The following is a 27066-nucleotide window of genomic DNA, read 5'->3' as shown; positions in this document are numbered from 1 at the left end:
ACAGCAATTTAAGTTTTCTGGCATACCCCCCCTGCATTTACCCTATTTTTTCAATTTTGACATTTTAAACTTTGATTATTTTTAACAAAACAGTTATATGCACCATTCAGTGACATGCAAATAAGAGAGTCAATGATGTCCCTCATTATATTTTTTTTATTATACATTATTTCAGTTTTTACAGATTTGAAAATAAGGACCGACTTGAGTAAGCCATAAAACGTTTAACCTATGGTAATTCCACATGTTAAGGGATGAAAAAACATTGTTTCACAGGACGAGGAGAAAACTAGAATATTTCATATTTCATTTCATAAACTACAAAATAAATCCTGAAGGGTGACGTCATTAGCCCCCCCCCCCCCCCTCCTTGCCTACCGATTAGGATGTGCAGACGTTTTGTAAAATTAAGCGAAACTTGAAAAAAATGTCATAACTTTCATTTTTTACATCCGATTTTTGGTTATTTGTTTTTTTTTAGTGTTATACTTGATAGATTTGTTCTCTTTTATTCAAATCAACTTGTTATGTTGTTTGGTTGGGCTTGTACTTTAAGCTACATTCGATTATTACTGGTCATATTGCAGGTGAGGTGGTTCATATCACAGTGCTGGCCAGGGGGTATACATTGATAGAGACAGCTGATAGAGTAGAGTACCAATGTTACCCCAGTGAACCAGATAAGGATGCCACATTGTCATTCGGACGATCTGCACCCATAACAACAGATAGATCACCACCACCAGAAAGGTCTCACTCTACTGATCCAGAGATATTGTTGGTCCCGTTCTCTGATCATGGGAATACTTGGCATACCGATGGTTTTGGTCCCTTCTACTGTGAGGCTGCTAAGGCTGCTCGAGATTTAACAAGGGTCACCACATTTTTCCAGAGAAGTGATGGTAAGAAGATATGATAAGGGATTTTCAGGCCGAAATAGCAACTAATTAACGAAACAAGCACTCAAATAATGCAGGTATTTTTTCTGTGTTCGTTATTCCATCATTTCAATGTACTTTCTTCATATTTTCCATTAGCTTATTAAACATTTAAGATGGAACTTTGAAAAAGGCTCTGGATGTGTACATTTACAAGTTTGAAAAATATGGCTGAATGCCTAATTCATGGGGTAAATGATATAAATGATCTCCATACACTCACCCTAATGTGATGTAGGCCCGGAAAACCCCATAGATCATGTAGATCGTGTATAGATAATGCTGATTTTACAGGGAATTGCAAGAGTGCCCAGAATTCCTGAGCAATATGGATGGAGAAGAAATACATAAATGCAAGAACAAATACGCTCCAGAAATATCTTATTACATCCCTTGTGTGCTCCATTTACTAGAGTAGATGAAATATATCCCATATTTTCCATCTGTTCATGTTTGATAAACACTGAATGAACCATACTCGTATCGCGTCGTTAACAGAAATCTTCCAACGATGTTCCCTTTTCCACCTCACATTCCTTACAATAATATATCAGTTACATACACACCTTGATGATCATATGGAAATCATATTCATCGTGCAATCAAAAGAAGATTATGAACTGGGCTTGCAAAAATGGAAGCATTCTATGGCTGCTAGAATATTCAATATAAAATAAATGTCATTCTCCATAGACTGGAGAAAAAATATATTCACGTGTGCTGGACATCACTTCAAGGGGTCACCATATTGAAACACATTGTATCATTTAATTGTGTGTTATCCATAGAACATAATTCAAGAAAAAAAAAACTTTAGATAATAATCACAATGTGCCCCAATTTCTTATTGCATTTTTTAAATCCGTCTTTATATGTCGTTGTCCATGTTAACAGCTAAATTCATATCAAGTGATGGAGTGTTTACAAAGACAGTCAATGTGAATGACACAGGAGTGGTGATCTCAATGACTAATCGTGACCAACCTGATGATAATGGCAATGTGATTACATGGAGGAAAGATGGTGGTGATGTTCTTACACAATATGAGGGACAGACCAATATCAACTTCCCAAACCCGATCAAGATATCAGACCAAGGGATCTATGAGATCTACTATGATGGCGAGAGATATCAGAACAGAGGAGGAATATACAGACTCATAGTCAGAGGTATGGTTCAAAACGTCTCTATGCTATTTGGCTTAATGATGGAGGGGAAGGGGAGCTATTCTGTGGAATGTGTCATGAATATGTATATTTTAGAAGACTTAACCAAGTTAAGAAGTCACTTGGTATCGAAAACTGGCCAAATTCAAATTTTCCAGATGGCTGTCGATCTTTAGGTCTGGATGCAACCTTTTTCAAATATCTCTGTTTACCTTTTTATATTAAGTCACTGGGTCAAAGTCGCATGTCATTTAAGATCACTGCTTTGATAAGAATTGGTTAATTGGTTAACTTTATTAATTCTTAATTTCTTATTAATGTTTAATCACAAATGATATCAATTAAAAAATGTATTTCGAGGTCAATGAAATTTCGGGTTTAATTAGGGGGGGGGGGTGTTGCACCCACAAATGTAATAACGCCCACAAATGTAATAACACTTTACCCACAAATGTAATAACGCCAACAAATGTAATAACACTCACAAATGTAATAACACTTTACCCACAAATGTAATAATTTCACCCACAAATGTAATAATGCACTTTACCCACAAATGTAATAATTTTTGATCGCCCACAAATGTAATAATGACTTTACCCACAAATGTAATAAATTTGAAGGGATTTTTGGCAAATCCGTTCTGAACTAAAATCGTATAGTAATGCGTTCATATAGCACAAAAGTGCAAAGTCTCTTTTCCTGACCCGGTTAATTAACAAATTATAATATAAATCCAGTCTTTATTCCAGACCCGGTTGTTTCAAAAATTATAATATAAATCCAAAGTCTTTATTCCAGACCCGGTTGTTTCAAAAATAATAATATGAGCCAAAAGTCTTTATTCCAGACCCGGTTGTTTCAAAAATGATAATATAAGTCCAAAGTCTTTTCTCCAGACCCCGTTGTTTAAAAAAATTATAATATAAATCCAAAGTCTTTTTCCAGACCCTGTTGTTTAAAAAATTATAGTATAAGTACAAAGTCTTTATTCCAGACCCGGTTGTTTAAAAAATAATCATATGAGCCTAAAGTCTTTATTCCAGACCCGATTGTTTCAAAAATGATAATATAAGTCCAAAGTCTTTTCACCAGACCCGGTTGTTTAAAAAATTATAATATAAATCTAAAGTCTTCTCTCCAGACCCAGTTAATTAAAACTGGTGGAATCAAAGTCTTTGTTGTTGTTTTAAATTATACTGAACGTATTGTGAATATACGGGCTATGAGTAAATTGAGAATCAAGCATAGTCTTTTCTCCAGACCCGGTTATTTAAAACTAAAAAAAAAAATAAAACTAAAACCCTGTAGTAATGCCTTCATATAGCACAAAAGTCCAGAGTCTTTTTTCCAGACCCAGTTATTTCAAAAATTCAAAAAAGTACAAACTAAGATACCATAATGATATTCCAGTGGAAAAAAAGAAAATCGAGCTTAGCCTTTTCTCCAAACCCTGTTATTCAAAAATTGTAAATAACAATACAACAACAACAAAAACCGTATAACGACCCCATAATCTTATTAATGCTGGATAACGTTGTTGTTGTTGTTGTTCGCTTGGGTTTTAAGGCGCGTGTCATTCAGATATGAATATTTACGCCTATATCAATTTGTCGTTTTTGTGGTTATAAAATTTTGACGCATAATGGATTAGCGCTGCTTTCAGTAAATTTGAATGAGATCGTGAAAGGCGGCTCATCACAAATCCTTGATTGTTTGAATAGTATTTTCTGGCCAACCCGGATCAGTAATTTGAACGGGCTTCTCAGCATGCGCGTGGTTGCTATTAAAAACAAGCACTGCCTAGGCCCCCCCAATACCCAATCAAGACAGTGTGATGCCTGTCAACAGACCTCTCCTTCCGAAGTTTGAAAAGAGAACAATAAAAGTGTGTAATATAAAATACATGTTGTATGGTATACCATAACCAAATATAAGGACACAATTAATTAATGCAGACATTCTGGGCTTGTGCTCGGTGCAATTAATGTCATGTGTTATAAATAAGTGTTACATGTTTAACATGTTATCTGGAATATTCTATCGATTCATAGATGGGTGACACCCGTGTACATAGACTCAAGAGGAACTTCAAAATGCAGTAGCCAAATACAAGTAAATTCATAGAGAGGAAAAGAAAACAAAACAAAATAAAACATATTACATACATATGTACACATTATATACATTTATTTACAGGCGCTTTATCTTATAATATGTTATGCAGAAAGAACTTAAAAATAAGAGAGTCTATGTGTCCTTCTTACGAAAGACACAAGTGCTCTCTGGTGTGAAGCTTCTGATGAAGATAATAATCCCTCGAGATCTGCTGCCTCTTGGGAGTCTGTATCCACGAACAGCATTGTTCTTTCTATGATATATTTTGCGCATTCAGTTAGAAAATGTCTTGTTGTTTCGGGCACTCCACAAACATCGCATAATCCAGTTAGGTGTGTTTTGAAAAGAAATAGGTTTTGGTTTAATCCTATATTATCCATTCTTAGACAGTGCAAAATGGATTCACTATTCTTGTGGTTCAAGGAACATTTAAAAGTTCCTGCTACGTTTTTTGGATTCTTTTTAAGGGGGATACAGTTTCTTCCCATCTATTTTGCCATTTTTGCATATAATGAAATTTGATCAAACTATTTGATTCTCTTTTATTTAGTTTATTATGGATGTCAATTGTGGGATGTGTTAACGCACCTTTGGCGGCCTTATCAACCACTTCATTACCAGTGATATTACAATGCCCAGGTATCCACTCATAACAAATATGTATTCCTTTTTGATGAAGTTGTGTCTGGAGCATCAACAACTCATAAATAAACTGTTCTTCATTGTTGTTCACCATGGACATATAGCGTAGTCTTTCAGCCAGACCCAGTCATTTGTTTTTCAAAATAAGGCTAAGAGTAAAAATATAAATAACTCCAAATCTAATACCAAGCAATCCTTGAACCTAAGAACATGTTTTTAAAAAGAGGTTTAGAATGTTGTCTTTATTCCAGACCTAATCATTACAAAAATTAGAAAAAAATCTTCTAACATAAGACCCTATCATATTTTCTTGGAATAACATGAGTTGTAAAACGCACTATTTCCTTCAGACCAGGTTATCTAAGAAATGAATTAAAAAAGAAAATCAAATCTAAAACCAATTTTTAAAATTTACACCCAGTAAAAAATATGTCTGTACCCCACACCCAGATTCTTTTGTATAATAATACTAAGACCCCTACAAAACATTGTAATTATGCATTTGCAAAGAAAACGTCCATTTTCCAGACTTGGTTATTATTTAAAAATAAAATTGTCTAAAACAAATACCCAATAATCTAACTACTGTGGAATAACATGGAGATCGATTGTAGACTTTCCTCCAGACACAATTATTTCAAGAATAAAAAAACAATAAAACCCAACCCCCAACAACGAATCTAAGAACCAACAATCCTCCAAATTAAGACCAAGTACAAAAGCACATGTTTAGAGCATTGTCTCTATTCCAGACCCAGTCATTTACAAATTAATTCAAACAATCTTAAAAACATAAGACTTTGTCATATTCTTATTCCTGTTGAATAACATTATTATTATGCTTAGACCTTCGTCTAGACCTAGCTATTTATAAGATAAACAAATATTGAAAAAATCAAAGCTGAGACCAATCTTTAAAATTAAACCCAGTTAAAATGTTTGGGTTTAGAGAGTTGTCTTTACCCCACATCCAGTTCTCTTAAAATACAAATTAAGCAAAAGATTAATCTAAAAACTTAGACACCAGCATCTCCCAAACTATAAAACCCTGTGATAAGGCATACCGTAAGTTGGTATACAACTTGTTTTTGTTTGATGGAAGTGAAATAAATAAAATTGAATTGAATTGAATTGAATACCACAAAAACGTCAAATTAATAAAAGGTGTAAATATTCAGATCTGAATGGTACGCGCCTTAAAAACCCAAAATAACAACAACAACAACGTTATTCTACATCAATGATATTGTGGCGTCTTTGTTAATATAGTTTGTCTGTTTTTATCGTTTCTAATAATTTCCTATTTTGAAATAACTGCATGGGTCTAGAGCAAAGACTACACCATATTTAAAGACTGGGCGTTGTGCGCCTGTAATCCAAGCCATGTGGGGAAGTTACAAATTGATGCAGAGGTTCGAGGTTCGAGCCCTGGTCACGTCTTTCGGATGGTGACGTTAAAGGTCGGTCCCAGACGTAAATAATCATATCTGATTGAGACACGTCTGACAAAACTCAAACACACACACACACCCACACACGTTTGCCCCCTGGAAAGATTAAACCTCAAAATGTTGATGGACCTGAATCCACCGACGGGACAGCCTAACTCCGTAACTCTGGTACGGGTGTGGGAGGGGGCTCTTCTTTCTTTGCCTGTCTCTCTTTCAGTCATTTCAAATCAGTTTTTTTCCTATCTTATCACTTCTTGATCACATAAATCCTCTCTCTCTCTCTCTTTACTTAACGGGTCAATATAACCCCAGAAAATATATCTTAGGCCACTGAGATTATTGGAATTGTAACTAATAAAAAAAATGCTGAATATATTACAAATGGTGCTTGGTACACTGAAAATTTAAAGTACCGAAGAACTTGTTAAAACTTTATCCCCTCTTGCTAGAATGATTTTCTTTTATATAATATCTCATAGACCGTCGATCAACAACCTTATCGTTTACGGGAAGTAATCCCCATATTGTGTGCTGATATCTTATTCCTCAGTTTTTTGTTTTATATGTGTTTAAAGGTTTTTTTTTCATAAAAAAGGAATGAATATACAAGAAATAATAATAATAAACAAGTGGAATGTCTCTGACCGTCTCACCTGCATCACGCGATTCAACATAGCAGCAGTGCTGACTTTGAAAACTACTATAACTCGCACAAGATGTTAAGTGATACTTGGTTACTCTTATTTCCACGTTTTATGAACTAGACCAATACACTTACAGAGATAGGATGGTAATTCAACAAATACCCCCAACGTGGCCAAAATTCATTGACCTCACATGACCTTTGACCTTGATCATGTGACCTGAAACTTGCACAGGATATTCAGTGATACTTGATTACTCTTATGTCCAAGTTTCAAAAGTCAGATCAATAAACTTGCAAGGTTATGATGGTAATTCAACAGATACCCCATTATGGCCAAAATTCATTGACCTTTGACCTTGGTCATGTGACCTAAAATGCACACAGGATGTTCAGTGATACTTGATTACTGTTATGTCCAAGTTTTATGAACTAGACCAACATACTTTCAAAGTTATGATGGTAATTCAACAAAAAAATCCCAATTCGGCCAAAGTTCATTGACCCTAAATGACCTTTGACCTTGACCATGTGACCTGAAACTTGCCCAGGATGTTCAGTGATACTTGATTACTATTATGTCCAAGTTTCATGAATCAGATCTAAAACCTTTTTAAGTTTTGATTGTAATTCATCAGATACCCCCAAATCGGCCAAAGTTCATTGACCCTAAATGACCTTTGACCTTGGTCATGTGACGTAAAACTCATGCAGGATGTTTGGTGATACTTGATTAACCTTATGTCCAAGTTTAATGAACTAGGTCCATATATATTTATTAAGTTATGATGATATTTCAAATGAGGTTAAGATTTTGATGTTGATTCCCCCAACATGGTCTAAGTTCATTGACCCTAAATAACCTTTGACCTTGGTCATGTGACTTGAAACTCTAACAGGATGTTAAGTAATACTTGATTATAATAATAATAATAATAATAAAGGTATATTTACCCAGGGTAGCCACTTCAGTTCCGAAAACTGTTCTCCCAGCGGGCCCTGCTTATGGCTAAGTTTCATGAACTAGGTTTTTATACTTTCTAAGTTATGATGTCATTTCAAAAACTTAACCTTAGGTTAAGATTTGATGTTGACGCCGCCGACGCCGTCGCCGTCGGAAAAGCAGCGCCTATAGTCTCACTCTGCTATGCAGGTGAGACAAAAAGAAGTAATAAAAATAATACTAAATAGAATTGTTACCCTACTTCTCATACAGTGGGTGGCAAAAATAGTCAATCATGACTTATTGCCAAATAAAAACATGGAATGGAATGGTTATCCCCTCTTGTTAGAATGTTTTTCTTTTATATAATATATCATAGATCGTCAATCAACAAATTTATCGTTTTCGGGAAGTAATCCCCCTATTGTTTACTGATATCTTATTTCTCAGTTTTTTTCATATGTATTTTAATGTTTTGTTATTTAGGTGTTTTCAAAGAAAAAAAGGAAGGAATATACAAGAAATTATTTTTTTTAAAGGACAAGTCCACCCCAACAAAAACTTGATATGAATAAAAAGAGAAAAATTCAACAAGCATAACACTGAAAATTTCATCAAAATCGGATGTAAAATAAGAAAGTTATGGCATTTTAATGTTTCGCTTCATTTCACAAAACAGTTATATGCACATCTCGGTCGGTATGCAAATGAGGAACTGATGACACCACTCACTCACTATTTCTTTTGTATTTTCTTAAATGAAATATGAAATATTTTTATTTTCTCGTCATTGTCATGTGAAATGAAGTTTCATTCCTCCCTGCAACACGTGGAAATTTATTATTTTAACATTTTGTGCTTTAGGCAAGGAGGTCCTAATCGTCAAATTCGTAAAAATTGAAATAATGTATAATTCAAACAATGAAAACCAAAGAAAGAGTGAGTGACATCATCGACTCTCTCATTTGGATGTAGCTGGCTCGTTCATATAACTATTTTGTTAAAAATAAACAAAACTTTGAAATGTCATAACATTCTTATTTTACATCCGATTTTGATGAAATCTTCAGCATTGTGCTTGTCTGATTTTTCTCTATTGATTCAAATCAACATTTTTCTGAAGAGGTCTTTGTTTTGTTGTTGTTGTTGTGTTTTTAATGACTTTTATAACTGGGTCTGACAGAAAGACTACGCTACATTTCCATGTTATTCAACATAAATAGGATCGTGGGTCTTTGTTTTTTATAATTATTATAATTTTTGAAATAAATGGGTCTGGAAAAAAGACTTTGGACTTATATTATAATTTTTTAATTAACCGGGTCTGGAGCAAAGACTATGCTTGATTTTCAATTTACCATTAGCGTCTGGAGAAAAGACTAAGCTCGATTCTCATTTTTATTCCACTGGAATATCATTAATGTATCTCATTTGGGACTAAAATTATAATTTTTGAAATAACCGGGTTTGGAAAAAAGACTTTGGATTTATATCATGATTTTTTTAAACACCCGGGTCTGGAAAAAGATTTTGGATTCATATCATGATTTTTGAAACAACAGGGTCTGGAAAAAGACTTTGGACTTGCATTATTATTTTTTAAACAACCGGGTCTGGAATAAAGTTTTGGACTTATATAATCATTTTTGAAACAATCGGGTCTGGAATAAAGACTTTTGGCTCATATGATTATTTTTTAAACAACCGGGTCTGGAATAAAGACTTTTGATTTATATTATAATTTTTGAAACAACAGGGTCTGGAAAAAGACTTTGGATTTATATTATAATTTTTGAAACAACCGGGTCTGGAGAAAAGACTTTGGACTTATATTATCATTTTTGAAACAATCGGGTCTAGAATAAAGACTTTTGGATCATATGATTATTTTTTAAACAACCGGGTCTGGAATAAAGACTTTGGACTCATATTATTATTTTCGAAACAACCGGGTCTGGAATAAAGACTTTGGATTTATATTATAATTCTTTAAACAACCGGGTCTGGAATAAAGACTTTGGACTTATATTATTATTTTCTAAACAACAGGGTCTGGAATAAAGACTTTTGATTTATATTATAATTTTTGAAACAACAGGGTCTGGAAAAAGACTTTGGGCTCATATTATTATTTTTGAAACAACCGGGTCTGGAATAAAGACTTTGGATTTATATTATAATTTTTTAAACAACCGGGTCTGGAATAAAGACTTTGGACTTATATTATTATTTTCTAAACAACCGGGTCTGGAATAAAGACTTTTGATTTATATTGTAATTTTTTTAAACAACAGGGTCTGGAAAAAGACTGGATTTATATTATAATTTTTGAAACAACCGGGTCTGGAATAAAGACTTTGGGCTCATATGATTATTTTTTAAACAACCGGGTCTGGAATAAAGACTTTGGACTTATATTATTATTTTTTAAACAACCGGGTCTGGAATAAAGACTTTTGATTTATATTATAATTTTTGAAACAACAGGGTCTGGAAAAAGACTTTGGATTTATATTATAATTTTTGAAACAACCGGGTCTGGAGAAAAGACTTTGGACTTATATTATCATTTTTGAAACAATCGGGTCTAGAATAAAGACTTTTGGATCATATGATTATTTTTTAAACAACCGGTCTGGAATAAAGACTTTGGACTCATATTATTATTTTTCGAAACAACCGGGTCTGGAATAAAGACTTTGGATTTATATTATAATTTTTTAAACAACCGGGTCTGGAATAAAGACTTTGGACTTATATTATTATTTTCTAAACAACAGGGTCTGGAATAAAGACTTTTGATTTATATTATAATTTTGAAACAACAGGGTCTGGAAAAAGACTTTGGGCTCATATTATTATTTTTGAAACAACCGGGTCTGGAATAAAGACTTTGGATTTATATTATAATTTTTTAAACAACCGGGTCTGGAATAAAGACTTTGGACTTATATTATTATTTTCTAAACAACCGGGTCTGGAATAAAGACTTTTGATTTATATTATAATTTTTTAAACAACAGGGTCTGGAAAAAGACTGGATTTATATTATAATTTTTGAAACAACCGGGTCTGGAATAAAGACTTTGGGCTCATATTATTATTTTTGAAACAACCGGGTCTGGAATAAAGACTTTGGATTTATATTATAATTTTTGAAACAACCGGGTCTGGAATAAAGACTTTGGGCTCATATTATTATTTTTGAAACAACCGGGTCTGGAATAAAGACTTTGGATTTATATTATAATTTTTGAAAAAACCGGGTTTGGAATAAAGACTTTGGACTTATATTATAATTTGTTAATTAACCGGGTCAGGAAATGAGACTTTGCACGTTTGTGCTAAATGAACGTATTACTATACGATTTTAGCTTAGAACGGATTTGCCAAAAATCCCTTCAAATTTATTACATTTGTGGGTAAAGTCATTATTACATTTGTGGGCGATCAAAAATTATTACATTTGTGGGTAAAGTGCATTATAATATTTGTGGGTGAAATTATTACATTTGTGGGTAAAGTGTTATTACATTTGTGGCCGTTATTACATTTGTGGGTAAAGTGTTATTACATTTTTGGGCGTTATTACATTTTTGGGCGATTATTACATTTGTGGGTGTAACAGGGGGGGGGGGGGTGGGGGATTAGGTCAAAGGTCACAGCTCATTAAATATGCAAATCGGTTTCCGCATGAGAATTTATGAAATATTAAACAGATTAAAAAAAAAAAATTGGTGTGTAGGTAGATGACATAAAAAAGGCTTAGTTCGAATTCGGAGTCCGCAGGTGAAGGTCAAAGGTCACAGCTCATTAAATATGCAAGTGTCACAACTCATTAAATATCCGAGTTGATTTCCGCATGATAACTTATGAAATATTAATTAGATTTCAAAGAAACTACAGGCTAAATTCGATTGTGAAGTCCGCAGGTCGAAGGTCACCGCTAATTATATATGCAAGTTGGTTTCTAAATAGTAACTTTGGTTTCTGCACGATGTTAAGTTCAATCGTAATTTCTGATCGCGTTAAGCGGGTGCATCTGTGTCCTGTGGAAACGTCACATTTCTAGTTACATGATACATCAATTTAACAACTTTTTATTTTCTTTATGGAATCATAAACCTAATGTAACTTAGTCTTGTCGACGTTGATATACATTTCGTTTCTGTCAATCTCATTGTGTGTTAATTAGATACATATCTTCTCAAAAGGCTTAAAATATCCAGTTTTGAAGTCAATATAAAAAAATATTTCAGTTCACATATCGAGCTTTCATTATTTTGTTTGATATATAATTTGATTCTTAAAAAGTAAACAAAAAAGTGTCACGTTTTAAGGTCTGAATAACAGAAGTTTTGTAAAGTATAACTCTGATCTTTTTGAATAAGTTGTAAATATTGTAATTTTACCTTGATTATGATATTATGATAAAAAAATACTTTTATCCCTTTTCGGGTAGCACTGCACGAGTTAATACAAAAAAAACGAGCTCTTATTAGGGATACTTGCTCAATGAGATACATATACCTTCTATGAATTCCTAGAAATAGTAGTACTTTTTTTTTTTTAGATAGAAATATCATTTTTTAAACCCCTATTCAGGTTTTATTGTCAAAGCAAGCATTGCTTGATGAGATTCATATACTATACACGAACTCCAAGAACTAGAAATAAATTGTCCCTTTTATCAGATCGGATTATATTATTTATTTCTGCTTGCTCTTTGCGCTAGCATTATACATGTATATTACGTGCGATCATTATCATCTTTACAACATGCTAATTTTTTAAGGACGTTCCACACGTCAAATGAAATCCATGTCACTTTCACCAAATTATGCACAGAGTTACTTTAGCAGTTGAATATTACAAATATGCAACAATATCATGGGTTCGCGAAGCTCACCCACTTAGGAGTTCTCGAGAATGGCGCATTCAAAAGAATTTGGCATTTTTACACGCCAGGTTGAGGTTGAACATCTATTACCAAGTCATAATCCATGTAAAGTTCATCAAATTTTACAGTAGGCCTATAGTTCAGAATTGTATACTGAATTCATTCATAATGCATTCGTTTATCCTTTTTACGGCTAGCAGCACATTCATTTCTTTCATATGGTGTTAAAGATGACAAAAACATTAACTAAAAAAAGTTGAAATTTATATAACAACCTGAGTAGTACAATAAATGCAGCACTTTAATCAAATTCAAGTAATTTTCATCAAAATTTACAAGCTTGTAAATGAAGGCGTACTTGTGCGGGGTAAACATTAAACAGATAGGGATTCATGTGCTTTATGTTTTCAAACTATCAGCACTTTTGTTTGAGCAAGTGTGTTATTTAACACATCAAAAACGCGCCAGAGGTTTTGGTTCTATGTGAGGAAAAATTCCAAACCACTCTAACATTTAGTCGAACTCGAGGTCATATTCGTCTTACTTCTGCCGCGCTTCTGAGTAAAGTATTCAGAAATTGTAGCAGCTTAAATAAACATTGGTCCATGAATTATTTCCAGTTCATAGGCCTTACAAAATAACACATGATATATCTAGTTGAAATAATGTGAAAAATCAGCTGATACCTTTTTTTTTATTAATCTCCTATTTATCCACTGTGACGTCAATGCGCTGAGCATGAAGTGCATGTGCGCAGATCATGATTTGCACAAACATAACAGGGGCACGTCCTTAAACAGCGCTTACATAGTGTCCTTAACCCCCCCCCCCTTTTTTTTAAGAGGCGCAATTTTAACTCTGGCCATGGACGCTGTGTTGCTTAGATATGCCAGTAGACTAAGGTTAAAGACCAGAGACATTCCACTTGCTGTCATGATAATATTGCATCATTATTTTCTTTTCTCTTATATTAGAATGTCCTGTCGGTAAGTGGGGTCCACCTGAATGCTATGATACCTGTGATAATTGTTACAATGGTGGAGTCTGTGATGACAAATCTGGTCTTTGCATCTGTCCTAACAACTTCATGGGAGATAATTGTTTGAGTAGTGAGTACATGTACATTTAGTGGGTCGTTTATTTTCTCAAGTTCCGTTTATACTAGACCATGTACTATATTTGAAGCTTTAAAATCTCAAGATTTTGTTTCCATCGTATGTATACTATGTTGTTTCATTAGAATATTATGATGAAGGAAAGTATACCAATTATTCCGAGAGGCATGAATGAGCGAGTATAAAATCAGCTACTGAATTGAGGCTGTGAAATTGAATATCAGTGTCACATTTAGCCTTATACCAGATATCAAAGACAAATCTAACCTTAGACATAAAAAAATGTGTGAGGAGAAAAATTAGTAAAAAAAGAATGGTGCGAGTTTGAAAGAAATCGGACGAGATAGAGGGAAGTTATGGCAGTTTCAAACGTGAGGTAGGGTCAACTTTCACATAGTTTATATTCTTAGTTATCAGGGATTTGTGCTTTTTATCTTGATCTTTATTAATCAAACTATAACCAAGGTAGCATAATGTTTTAAGTCGATATGAAAGAAAATGTGTTATAAATTTAAACCTAAATTTGAAGAAAAATGAAATAAAAGTAAAAAATCGTTTTCATGTATTGCACTGTAAAAGATAGAATTTTAACCAGCACGAGAGTAATTATGTGCCCGACCAATTTGGGGCAGTATTTTACCCAATGCGGGAAGCATAATTTCCCTGTAAGGTTAATAAATAAGCAGCAAATACTTAAGAATGAGCAAAATATTTTCATCACACCTCATGGAGTATTTTTATTTAATAGTTTTTAAAGTGTGGAGTAAAATGGAAAGTGGTTCTTGTGGCTAATTTGGAGACTCGATGGGTAAAGCGATAACCATTTTTTTTTATATCTTTATGTTGCCCGATATTGTTCAAATTTTCTCCTATCTGATTTTATTTTTCATCCAAAAATAACTTTAATGTGGGTGGGATCCCCCTTTAAATCAAACCAGAGCAAGTTCAGAATACAGGCCAGTGAGCTTGATTTAACAACCCCAACATTGTTCTCATTCAGTTTGCAGCAACACAGGTGGGAATAGATTTGGATTAGAATGTGAGTATAGATGCTCCTATAAAATTATTGACAATGCACATCATTGTCGAGGGTACCTGTTTTGCCTACCTAATCCGTACGGATGTTCATGCGATGTTGGTTCCCGAGGTCTAGCATGTGACAGCGGTAAGTCGTGTGGTATAGTGCTTTCCACAAATCTTATTCCAGTTTAAAAGACTGGTGTACTTCCATTACAGCATGTGTACACTAGTTGCATTTTTATCAAACGTGAAACGAATTATTTGGAACTTGGGAAGTGAGACCGAGAAAGCTCTTATTAGAGATAGTATACCAGAATGCATCGATATTAATATTGTTCTGTCTGAACCATGTCTTTGCATTCCACACAAAATTACTTGAAATTGATTGAAAAACAGTAACAACACTGATGATAATTTTAGTATTAATACTACTATTACTTATAAACAAATTAGATAATAGTTGCAATGATAATAATATAATGCAGAAAAAGACCAAGAGGAAGAAGGAAGAGGAGGAACAGGGGGTAGGGGAATATATTAGTTTTGTAGTGGAAATGATCATTTATTTAAATATGATTTTTTTATAACCTGTCTTTCAGATTGTGATGCTGGCACATATGGTCCAGGGTGCTCACAAACATGTCACTGCGCTGATGTATCATCATGTGACCCTTTTAGTGGAATATGTACTACAGGTGGATGTCAGTCTGGCTGGTCAGGGAACAATTGTCAAAGTAAGTTCCTAATATATATACGGGTCGTGTGGTCCAGTGGTTAGAGCATTGGACTCATAATCGCAATGTTGTGAGTTCCAATCCCCAATCTGCCATTGTCTCCACTTTGATAAAAAGGCCCAAGAGTAATATCTATAAGGTCAGCCACTATGACTGATTAAACTAGACGTAAACTGCTTCCTGTGTAATTGGTTATATGCCAGCTTGGCGTTTACCAGCAAAATGCTGTCCTGCCGAGTTCCTATACGGGAGTTACCATAAACAGAAACAGAATATAAATTTATATGTTACCATTCTAATATATATTGCTGTATTCTGAAAGGTAATGTAATAAAAATGTATTATACATAGTACGTGCAGGACATACGACACACTTACTCTCTATCGTTTTAAGTGACCGACTTCATCTACAACATGCCCAGCACCTTTTCAAACAAAATATAACAATATATTTAAGTCAATTTTAAATTACCATGTTCTGTTTTCCTTGTATTTCTCAGTTCCTGATATATGTGAGACTGGTTACTATGGATCTCAATGTACTGATAAATGTCATTGCATGGATGATGTATCATGTGATAAAACAACAGGAGCATGTCCTCAGAAGTGTGCCTTAGGATACAGCGTACGTGATGGTCAGGAAAATTGTCAAGGTGAATGATTTTATTTCATTGACTCGTACTCAATTTCTCAAAGAATATAGCCAATATTCTTACAAACACTTCACAGTCTTCTATTCATTTTGTAGGCATATAACAGTCTATGACGGTGGCGTACCTGGCAGATTTCGTCAGGGTGGAGGGGGGGGGGCAAGCGACAAGGATAAGCAAAGTTGGGGGGGGGGGGGGTAGTAGACATGGACGTATGTAGGCACAGTTTTTTCAAGGGGGCTCATAATAATTGCCCAAATATCAGCTTCCAAGCTTTAATTTTCGAGCGAACGAAGCGAGCGAACGAAGCGAGCGAACATTTTTTTTATATTATTATTTAGCCTTTTTACATGATGTGAAATGTACAGAAATTATACATTTGGTCATAAAATTACCAATACACGAGGATATTTTGGCACCTAGCAGTTCTCGTTGCCCTGCATTTTGCATCCCCCCCCCCCCATACACGTTTGGATGTGTATGTCTGGCAGTGGCACTGAAGGTAGGAAAGGTTACCCAGGGGGTGCCCCAAAAAGCAGCTAGTTGGGATCTTCCTACCACTGATATTTGCTATCGGGCGATTGCACTGTATTGTCGAAATTAAATCTTTTTTTTGTTTATAATTCCAGAAATGAAATGTATTGGATCGTGATCGATATATTTCTAATCAAGTGTTAATTGCAATGCTATATTAAAATACTTCTTTTATTCCCATTTGAAGCTTTCCAATTTTGGTCATTTGGAGACGTTATAAAGAGCTATTTGACATTGAAATCAGTTAACAAATATAGTATAAAAAATAGTAATTGCGAGCGCAAAGCGCGAGCTTAATTTTCTCTAAAAAATTAGACCTAAAACGATACATTTTGTGCACTTAATTATGAATAGGATGGATATATTCCTTAATAAACTGATATTCTTAATTGGACACATTCTAAGCAGTTTTACAGGATGGGCATCTAAACAGTCGTGCGGGTGCGAAGCGCGAGCTAAAACTTTTGACATTCCGACTTAAGAACTTGATATTCTAAGCACTTTTAGTAACCATAAACAAATTGGTTTCTAAATGAATAATAAATTGATGCGAGCGCGAAAAGCGAGCTGAAAATTTGAAATATTCCCTCCTGAAAAGGTGGCATTCTAAGCACCTTTTTTTAACTATGAACAAGATGGTATTAAAAACAATTAATTGGTGTGAGCGCGAAGCATGAACTGAAAATGTTTGATATTTCGACCTTAGAACTTGATATTCTAAGCAATTTTTGTAGCCATGAACAAATCGGTTTCTAATGATATATTTTTGGCATTTTTCAATTTTTCTTTTATATTCCGACCTGAGAACCGGATATTCTAAACACTTCATTTAACTATGAACAGGATGGATATACATAAACAGTTACATTTGAGCACGAAGAGCGAGCTTAAATTTTTGATATACGGCCTAAGAACTGTATATTGCAAGCACTTTTTATAACCTTGAACAGTTTGGTTTTTAACAAATCAATTGACTCGAGCACGAAGTGCGAGCTGAATTTGGTTTATATTTTAACCTGAAAACTAGACATTTATCTTAGGTATCGTACTAAAAAAATGATTCGAGCGCGTAACGCGAGCGAAAATTTTATTGTTATAATTGCATTACCTAAAAGTTGTCCTCTACCTTTTTCCTGTCCCTGGTCAGCCCAGTACGTCCTCACTATCGGTACTAGAGAGCTCTTAAAGTCGTATTGCGTAGAAATCAAAATTTACCGATAAAAGTGTACAGTTTAATTGACATTTACCGACAAACATGGAGGAACCAAAAAACTCGAATTAGTTGGAACAGACCCGTGTACCCGACAGTTTATAATTTTTTTCCGACAGTCTGTAGTCCACTTTTTGTTTTCCCCTTTCTCTTAAACTCTTTCTTCTTTTTCCCCTTCCCCCTTTTATCTCTCTTTCCTTTTCCTCTTTTCTTTTGTCTTTCCCCTTTTTCGCTTTTGGTTTTTGCTTGTGACTCGTCAGGGGGGCAGTCTGCCCCTCTGCCCCCCCCCCCTTAGGTACGCTAGTGGTCTATGATTGTTTTTATTTTGCACGTTCAAAAATAGTAGACTGTACGCTATCTAATGGAAAGAGTAACATTTTGTACATTTATCAAATGATGTTAAGATGTTATGATTGTCATTAATATTCCATAATTACCACCTGCCAATATTACTAGTACTCTCAGTAGATCCATGGTACTATTAAACACCACCACCACCACCATCTATTTCATAATGATGTAATTCGATTCCACTTTACTCCCTCAGACGTTAGCATTTGTTTTAAATGTTCTTCACCTAAATTTCATCATGTAGAGTGTGAAGGAGGAACCTTTGGTCTGAATTGTCTTCAGCAATGCCACTGTGCTCAAGAAGCCTGTGAGATACAGAGAGGATTGTGCAATGGACAGTGTCTTGATGGCTGGATTGAACCATACTGTCAAAGTAAATATATCCATTAGTTTGTGTTTTCTTTCAATGTAAAACCTTTACATGATATATTTCTCACTTTGACGACAATAATATACTGACTGTTGTTTTCACTGGGAGCCAAAATCATAAAGATAGCTATCAAATCTTTTATGAAATCTTAGCAGCTGGTGAATAAATGTGAGATACCAAGTATTGAATTCATTTATAAGTAGGGCTCATTAGGAATGAGAGTAGGTTGGGCAATTGGCCAATTAGTTCTTTGGTCAATCTATCGCAAATCTTGGTGGATCAAACCTCATTTCTTAGTTTTCACTAAAAGTGGTCATAAGACTTGAGATAAGCTCATTAGTATTGGAGTGAATTGGATAGGCAACACATATTGGCAATTTTTCGGGTACTGCATTGAAAATTTTGATAGTACATATAATATTTAATTTTGATTTTTGAATTGTTAGAAATGTAACCTTGACTACTTGAATTCTAATATCACTCCTTTAATTATATCTTGGTTATTTTAAGGAATATCACGCTATGACGTAGTAAGAGTGAATCCATACCAACCATCAAACATCACGTGTTATGTTGAGGGGATTCCACTTCCTGATGCCTCATCAGTTGATCTTCGTCGGCGTATTGATGCCAACACTTACAATACCACAGGAATCACCAAGCGATCAAGCTCTGTACTAGGGTCGGAACGGGCCGTTCTCTTTGATATTGAACATGTGTATCCACCAGAAGATGGAGACTATGTTTGTGGTCTCATTATAGAAAACCAGTTCTACTCAACAAGCATCCCTAAAGCAACTTATGGTGAGCAATCGAATAATATCCCTATTATAGAAAATGATAACTTAATTCTTTAATATATGTCACTGTATATACCACAAGTGTATTTAACATAGTGCAGAATAGTTACTATGATTATCAGTCATCATATTTTCTAACTTATTTTGAAACAGTTAAATTAATTTTGTCATGTATTTTTTTTTCTAATTTCTTGTGATATATGTATATGAATAAAATGAGCATTAATGATAAATCAGTGACAGAAAATAAACTAAAATAAAACAATCAGTGGTCATCCTAATCTTTAAAAAAAAGCTATGAAAATGAAGCTATAAAGATTTTAGTGGTAACGATATAGTACAGATGATAATGTCAGTGAAAATGAAAAAATCAGAAGCATCTTATTTGTGAGCCAAAAAAGGAGGAAATATCTGGTAGGTAAAGGCCAGAGGTGAGGCCAGAGATAACAGGTCAGGTATCAACAAGAGAACAGAATGTTATCAGAAGTAATTATACCAGTTGTACTATAGTTTTATTCGTTCATGATAAGTATACTTGCACATTCTTAAGATTAACCTCCATGGAAATGCTGAGATGCTTTAGTCATTGATAATGGAAAAAATATAGGCATATAATCTGATGAATTATGTAATCTCATGTTCTGCCTCTTTTCTATCGCTTTCAGTTCTTCCTGTCATAAATACGGCACCATCTATTGTCAGCACCACTTCAACTACAATAACTCTACAATGGAATGCCTGGTCTGCAGGAGAAGACATAGGTGATCCTCGCCCTGTAGAATATGATGTATTTGTAAGAAAAGGTGGCAACTGGGAAATAGATCAGAGAGTAGATGACTCTATCACTTCAGTTACTGTTGGTGATCTGACTCCTGACACAGACTACAGGTTCCGTGTTGCAGCCGTGAGGGAAGGAGAAGGTGGAACAGGACATTGGTCTCCAAGGATTGATGCAATCACTCTTTGTACAGGTAACTTATACCGTGTATACACAGTGACTCGGCTCGGGTGTTCGACACACGAGCCGTGCTCAACACGCCAATTTTATGCCTTTTAACGCGATCAGTGGATCCGCGAGCCGTGTCCGTGTCGAACACGGCTTTTTTGATCCGCCAAAATCGTAGGTTTCAACCAGCGAGCCGAGTCAGACGCGGCTATTATTTCGTGTGTAACCACATAACCAAGGTCAAACACGGTATGTATTTGTCGCGTCTAATCTACTTTGGTTCGTGATCCGCGGGCCGTGTCGAACTCGCCTTTTATGTTTCATTATAAACGCGATCAAAGTTGCCCTCTTCGCACCGTTCGACCCTGCTTCGGGATTCAATACTCGAGCCGTGTGGGTGTTATTATTATTAGGTACAAGGAATATTTCGAGGTAAACGTCATTTAAGCCATACAATGTGTAAAATTGTTTTAGCACCATTTTTTTTTAACATAAGCGAAATAATTTTTTTTAATATCTAAGATTCATATATGCACTTAAAGGACAAGTCCATCCCGAAAAGAAATTTGTTTTGAATAAAAAGAGAAAAACCCAACAAGCATAACACCGAAAATTCCATCAAAATCAGATGTAAAATAAGAAAGTTATGACATTTTAAAATTTCACTTATGTTCACAAAATTGTTATTTGCACATCCTGGGCTGTATGCAAATGAGGGAACTGATGACATCATCAACTCACTATTTATTTTGTATTTTAATTTATGAAATATTAAATATTCTTAATTTCCGCTCAATGTCATGTGAAAGAAAGCTTTGTTCCTGTCTGAACATGTCGAATTACCATTGTTTTAACATTTTATGGTTCAATCAAAGTGGTCCCTATTGTAAAATTTGTAAGAATTCAAATATTGTATAATTCCAACAATAAAAAACAAAAGAAATAATGAGTGAGCGACATCATCGACTCTCCCATTTGCATGTAACTGACTCGTTCATATAACTATGTTGTGAAAAATAAGCGAAACTTTAAAATGTCACAACTTTCTTATTTTACATCCGATTTTGATGAAATTTTCAGCATTGTGCTTGTTGGATTTTTCTATATTGATTCAAATCAACATTTTGCTGGGGTGGACTTGACCTTTAAAATTGTATTTGTCATTTCAATATATATATATATATATATTTTGCAGAACCAAGGTCTCCCCCAACTGGAATACAGGTGACATCCAACAATCCTAAGGAACTAGAAGTGACATGGGAGGTAATGAAAATGATAACAACCGGTATCATATATTACTCTAGTACTCACTATAGTACTAATGTAGTCTAATTTCTACTACTACTACTACTAATACTGTGGCTATAGTGAGGTGGGCAAACAAAGACGAGCGAATAAAAGGCTTGTAGAGAATGTTGTCAACCCATGTACGTCTACAATAAATCCAGTTAATCCATTTTCGTTTCCGTGCAATTAATCCGATTCAATTAATCTATGAAAAGTGTTTAATCAATGAAAAGGGTAACGAATCATAAATACCAGCACAATCGAACATTATATACCAAAATATATCAAAGTAACATCTAGGACGTAACTGATTTTAAGGGTCAAAATCCCTCACAACAACCCAATGTCCAAAATCAAATGCACTGTCATGGTGCTATGTAAGGTAACTCATTGACTGAGGAGTGCTAGCTACAACGTGCTAATCAGTGCAACAGTGGAAATGTATGAACAAGTGCTAACTTCCTTCTGCGTTAATTTTGGTGTGCAAACATTTCATAAATTTAGATGTACTTTCATCACAACTGTTACTTCTACAGTATTACTTACATGTATATTGCTACTACTGCTGTTATCACTTCCTCTACTACTACTACTACTACTAATAATAATAATAATAATGATAAAAATAATTTTAATTCTACGTCCAATACTGTTACTAATACTGCCACTTTTACTCTTAATGATGTTTATAACAGTTATTAATTTCCACCATTATCATGACCAGTTCCTCTCATTGGAATCAGCAAACTGCAGGAATGGTGCGACCCATTATATGATCTACTATGCTCTCTCTGGTTCATCATCCATAAACTCTCGCATTTTTTCTAATGATACCAACTCATATACGATAACAGGGTTAGAGACCTATCTGGACTATATCATTCAAATAAGTGCTTCAAATAAAGATGAGGAAAGTGACAAGAGCAGTGAGATAATCGGCAGGACACTTGAAGAAGGTTTGGTCGATTTTTAAGCTATTTGTTTTGTGATGGCTGGCACGAGCTTCGCTATTCAAGGCAATTTTCTACATAATTACCGTTTCCCATTCCTTGCGGAAGCTTAAGATTTAATTGTTATCTAAGAAATCTTATTATTTGATATTCTTTTGGTATATTCTATCTGATTCTGTTTTTATTTGTTATATACTTTTTTTTGGGGGGGGGGGTAAACCCGCACATAAACATGATTAATGGCATGATTAATGTCACAATTTCGTTCAAGATCTTAATTTTGAACTGATTTGACCTACCAGTTTTTTTGTAATTTGATAAACGATTATTTGCCGATTTCATCTTATTTACATTATTTCTTGTTTTAATTCGATAACCATGTTTTATTCTTTTTCTCTCCGTATTACAATGAAGGCAAATTTTATTCACAAATTTGATTATAATTACATATTTACATTTTTTTTCTATTTTACGTTATTCTATGTAAGCACCAGCCAATGCGGAGATCCTCACGACAGAATACAATAGCTATAAATTCAAGCGTTTCAGCTTGAAGATTTCCAGTCATTCAATTCCCTCTTTCAGTTGCACCAGCTCCTATCAACATGGCCATACCAAGAAGTACTAAAAGTTCTTTCACCGTGTCGTGGTCCACTCCTCTCCCATCGAACGTAAATGGTCGTGTTCAGATGTACACCATTCGCTTCAAGCCAAGCGATCAAGATGATGGCGATTATATCATGGAAAATGCGTTGACAGATGCATTTGAAGCAGAACATACTGTGACGAATCTTCTACATGGTGTTAACTATACAGTTCAGGTAATACAACGATTCTCGGTCTCATTTCCTGTCGGTTTCTTTCATTATGCATAATAACACAACACAAGTAAAAGAACCAAAGGAGTTCATACGTTCTAAAGAAAATCTTGACAAAGTATGGACTTCGAATTATTGTATGACTATACTTCAGTACAGTTGTAAACTATTTGAAGTGATTCTTAATTGCCAAATTGTGGATTAAAGTACAAAAATATTCATATTTCGATATCATTTTAACGTATGAACGTAGGCCTGCTTCAAAGAAATTACCATTAAAAATGTCAATTTTTTATAAATGTGCCAGGTTACTCATAATTAGATTAAAGTACAAAAATATTCATATTTAGATATTATAGCGTATGAAGATAGGACTACATGTACTTTAAAGAAAATCACCATAAAAATGACAATTTTAGATAAAGACGTGCTAGGTTATTCATAATTTTACATTTCTCGGACCAATAAACAATTAAACAAAGTTCTAATAAAGTCATGACATATTACAAATTTCGAATTATTGTATTTAACTAAATAAATATGCTTCAATACGAAAACAAATTATTTGAAATGTAATTGCCGAATTGTGGTTGAAAGTACAACAAAATTGTTGTATTCAAATTAGGACACTATAGCGTATTCACTGATCATCAGATTATGGATATTTTTTTGTCATTTTCCAAGGTCCAAACTGTCAATGGAGCTGGTTCTAGTAAGTGGTCGTACCCAGTCAGAGCTAAGACCATCCTTACTGGTCATCACTGTAACGGGGCGCAAGTAGGCACTATAATTGCAGGTGTTTCAGTACCTCTTATCATCATCATCATCTTCCTCATAATTCTCAATGTTGTTACCTACAGGAGGTAGGTTATTGCAATTACATTATTTCAATAGTTTTGATTTAATTGTAAGATGTTCTCAGTAGGATGTTACTATGCCATCCAATAAAGCCTTTATTAATACAATTTGGTTAAACAAATATGAAAGAAAAACATATTTTGAATTGATTTTCAGGGCCAGACTAAGACATCCAGTCACCGCATCGTCAAAAAAAACTGCACGTGAGCCATCCCCAAGGTATGAGAACCCTGCATTTGATGCATCCATGCGCACCTGCAAAAATGTGGATAAAGACACCTACCAAGATCCCGATATCGACACCAGGGACTACCAGAACCTCAGTGACCCCAACACATATCTAGGGCTTAAGAAAACCAGCATCGATACCTCGCTTCAGAGTGTCGGCCAACCAGAGCCGGAAACCACGTATGAATGCATTTAGAATCGATTCCAATGCACAATTCGACTACCGAATTACAGAATGAAGCAAGTGCCAGAAGTGACGTGTGTGTTGTTGTTGTTGGGAGGATGCGTCTGTTCGTGTGTGTGGAAGAAAGGAATAACAGTTTCCGTAATTAATAAATGGGTGAGTATGGGTATGGAAAATAAGGGTGTGTGTGTGAGTATGATATGAACAATGAATGTAAGGGTGTGAGTATGGTGAGCAGAACTTATGTGAGGGCGTGCGTGAGTATGTGTGAAGACTTAATATCAGATTGTGGGTGAATGTAATGAGCAGAATGAATATGGGGCTGTGGGTGAGCATGGGTGAGATTGTGGGTGAGTATGGTGAACAGAATAAATATGAGGGTGTGTGTCGGGAGAGTGAGAAGAACAAATCTAAGGGTGTGGGTGAGTATGAGTTTGAAGAATGAGAGTGTGCGTGTGTGTGAATGTAGTATGAAAAATGAATATAAGGGTGTGAGTATGGTGAGCAGAACTAATATGAATGTGTGGGTGAGTATGGGTGTGAAGAATGAATATGAGGGTGTGTGTGTATATGAGTATGGCAGTGAAGAATGAATATGGGGGTGTGTGTGAGCATGGGTGTGTATAATAAATATATCAGATTGTGGGTGAGAATGGGGAACAGAATTAATATGAGGGTGTGGGTAGGGGAGGTGAGGTGAGAAGAATAAATATAAGGGTTTGGTGGGTATGGGTGTGTGAATATAGTATAAAGAATCATTATGAGGGTGTAAATGATTGTGTGGGGGAGTATAGGTGTGACTGATGAATATGAGGATGTGGGTGGGTATCAGTGGGAAGTATAAGATGGGGGAGTAGGTGTGTATGGATGTAAAATAAGAAAGTTATAACGTTTAAAAGTTTCGGTCATTTTTATGCAAATGAGAAAATCGATGGTGTCCCAATGTTGCAATTTTTACAGATCTGACAATAAGGACCAACTTGACTGAACCATAAAATGTTAAACATTAGTTATTCCACATGTTCAGGGAGAAATAAATCTTTGCCTTACGGGACAGTGGGGACAAAATTAGAATATTTCATATAATAAAATAAAAAAGAAATAGTGAGTGATGTCATCACTTCCCTCATTTGCATACCAACCGGTATGTGCATATAACTATTTTGTAAAATTAAGTGAAACGTTAAAATGTTTAGTGTTATGCTTGTTAGATTTTTCTATTCTTATTCATATAAACTTTTGTTCGAGATGACTTGTCCTTTAATGAATCTCTTTAATGAAATGGAGAGAAGATCATTTCGTGACTCGTGATTGATGTATTAACAGCGTGAGGTAATTTTTATTAAGTTTGTAATATTTGTTTAATTGTTATAAGTATGTGTATGGACAAAATCCATGCGTAATTTGCATTCATGTATCTAGTTATTATGTTATAATACCCATGTTTGAAGGAAAAATAACATATTATTAAAAACAAAAAGTAACAGTATAAGGCTTATAAGGGATAAGAGATAGGCACTTTATTGCCTATTCAGGAATATTTGTTGAAAGTGAATATGAGAGAAAATATGAGATCCACCATCACCCTCAAGACCAAATTTACATCAGTACTCCCTGTTTAAAAAGAAACGTTTCTATGACCCTGCGAGCCTGGTTTTCTTCCTATTTTTGAAGCTCTTACTGAATTTATTTTCTCTTCAATAATTCAAGTAGTTCGTGTTTTTTTTTCTGTATAGAATTTCAGTTGTTGCATATTACTTTCAAGCTTAAGATGTGCCACTTCTAGGTTAATGGAATTTTTAAAAATAATAATAACAATAATGTAGGTATATTTACCCAGGAAAGCCACTTCATCTCTGTCTTCCCAGCGGGCCCTGCTATTGTTATTACCCTGGTTTTAGCTGCGCTTCCTAGGTGTTCAAGCATTCAAGGGATTTCTTCCTACCGGGTACCCATTCACCTCACCTGAGTTGAGTGCAGCACAATGTGGATAAATTGCTTGCTGAAGGAAATTACGCCATTCATCTTGGGCTTCTGGTTCTTGGTTTCGGGAATGCATGTGAGAATTGCCAATCTCCCGTATCGCGATCTCAATATTAATAAGTTGATTAAGCAGGAGCCGAAAATCATTCGGGTTTTGGATTTCGATGCAATTTTGGCGATTTTTTTTCTAACGGTGTCTTCAATGGGAAAAACAGGCTGGGAA

General features: G+C 34.6%; 1 protein-coding gene across 1 annotated transcript; it reads left to right on the top strand.

Annotated features, from left to right (window-relative positions):
• The first annotated feature begins 827 nt into the window (after positions 1-827).
• LOC121424519 (angiopoietin-1 receptor-like) lies at positions 828-25992 on the top strand. The gene is made up of 13 exons (XM_041620233.1): positions 828-902; positions 1833-2108; positions 13777-13911; positions 14918-15082; positions 16172-16324; positions 18661-18789; positions 19297-19590; positions 20252-20557; positions 21728-21798; positions 22547-22778; positions 23358-23593; positions 24275-24453; positions 24611-25992. The coding sequence occupies exons 2-13, from the start codon at positions 1904-1906 to the stop codon at positions 24870-24872; spliced, it is 2367 nt and encodes a 788-aa protein (XP_041476167.1). The 5' UTR covers positions 828-902; positions 1833-1903; the 3' UTR covers positions 24873-25992.
• Positions 25993-27066: the final 1074 nt, after the last annotated feature.

Source organism: Lytechinus variegatus, chromosome 11 (assembly GCF_018143015.1).
Source record: "Lytechinus variegatus isolate NC3 chromosome 11, Lvar_3.0, whole genome shotgun sequence".
In the NCBI taxonomy this organism is placed as follows: domain Eukaryota; kingdom Metazoa; phylum Echinodermata; class Echinoidea; order Temnopleuroida; family Toxopneustidae; genus Lytechinus; species Lytechinus variegatus.
The sequence above is the reverse complement of the archived record's forward strand: the minus strand, read 5'-3'. Positions and strand labels throughout refer to the sequence as shown.

Coding starts and splice junctions, on each gene's coding strand:
- LOC121424519 (XM_041620233.1), top strand. CDS start 1,904: ATGACTAATCGTGACCAACCTGATGATAATGGCAATGTGATTACATGG. Junction 2,109..13,776: donor ATACAGACTCATAGTCAGAG/GTATGGTTCAAA, acceptor CTCTTATATTAG/AATGTCCTGTCGGTAAGTGG. Junction 15,083..16,171: donor AGGTCTAGCATGTGACAGCG/GTAAGTCGTGTG, acceptor TGTATTTCTCAG/TTCCTGATATATGTGAGACT.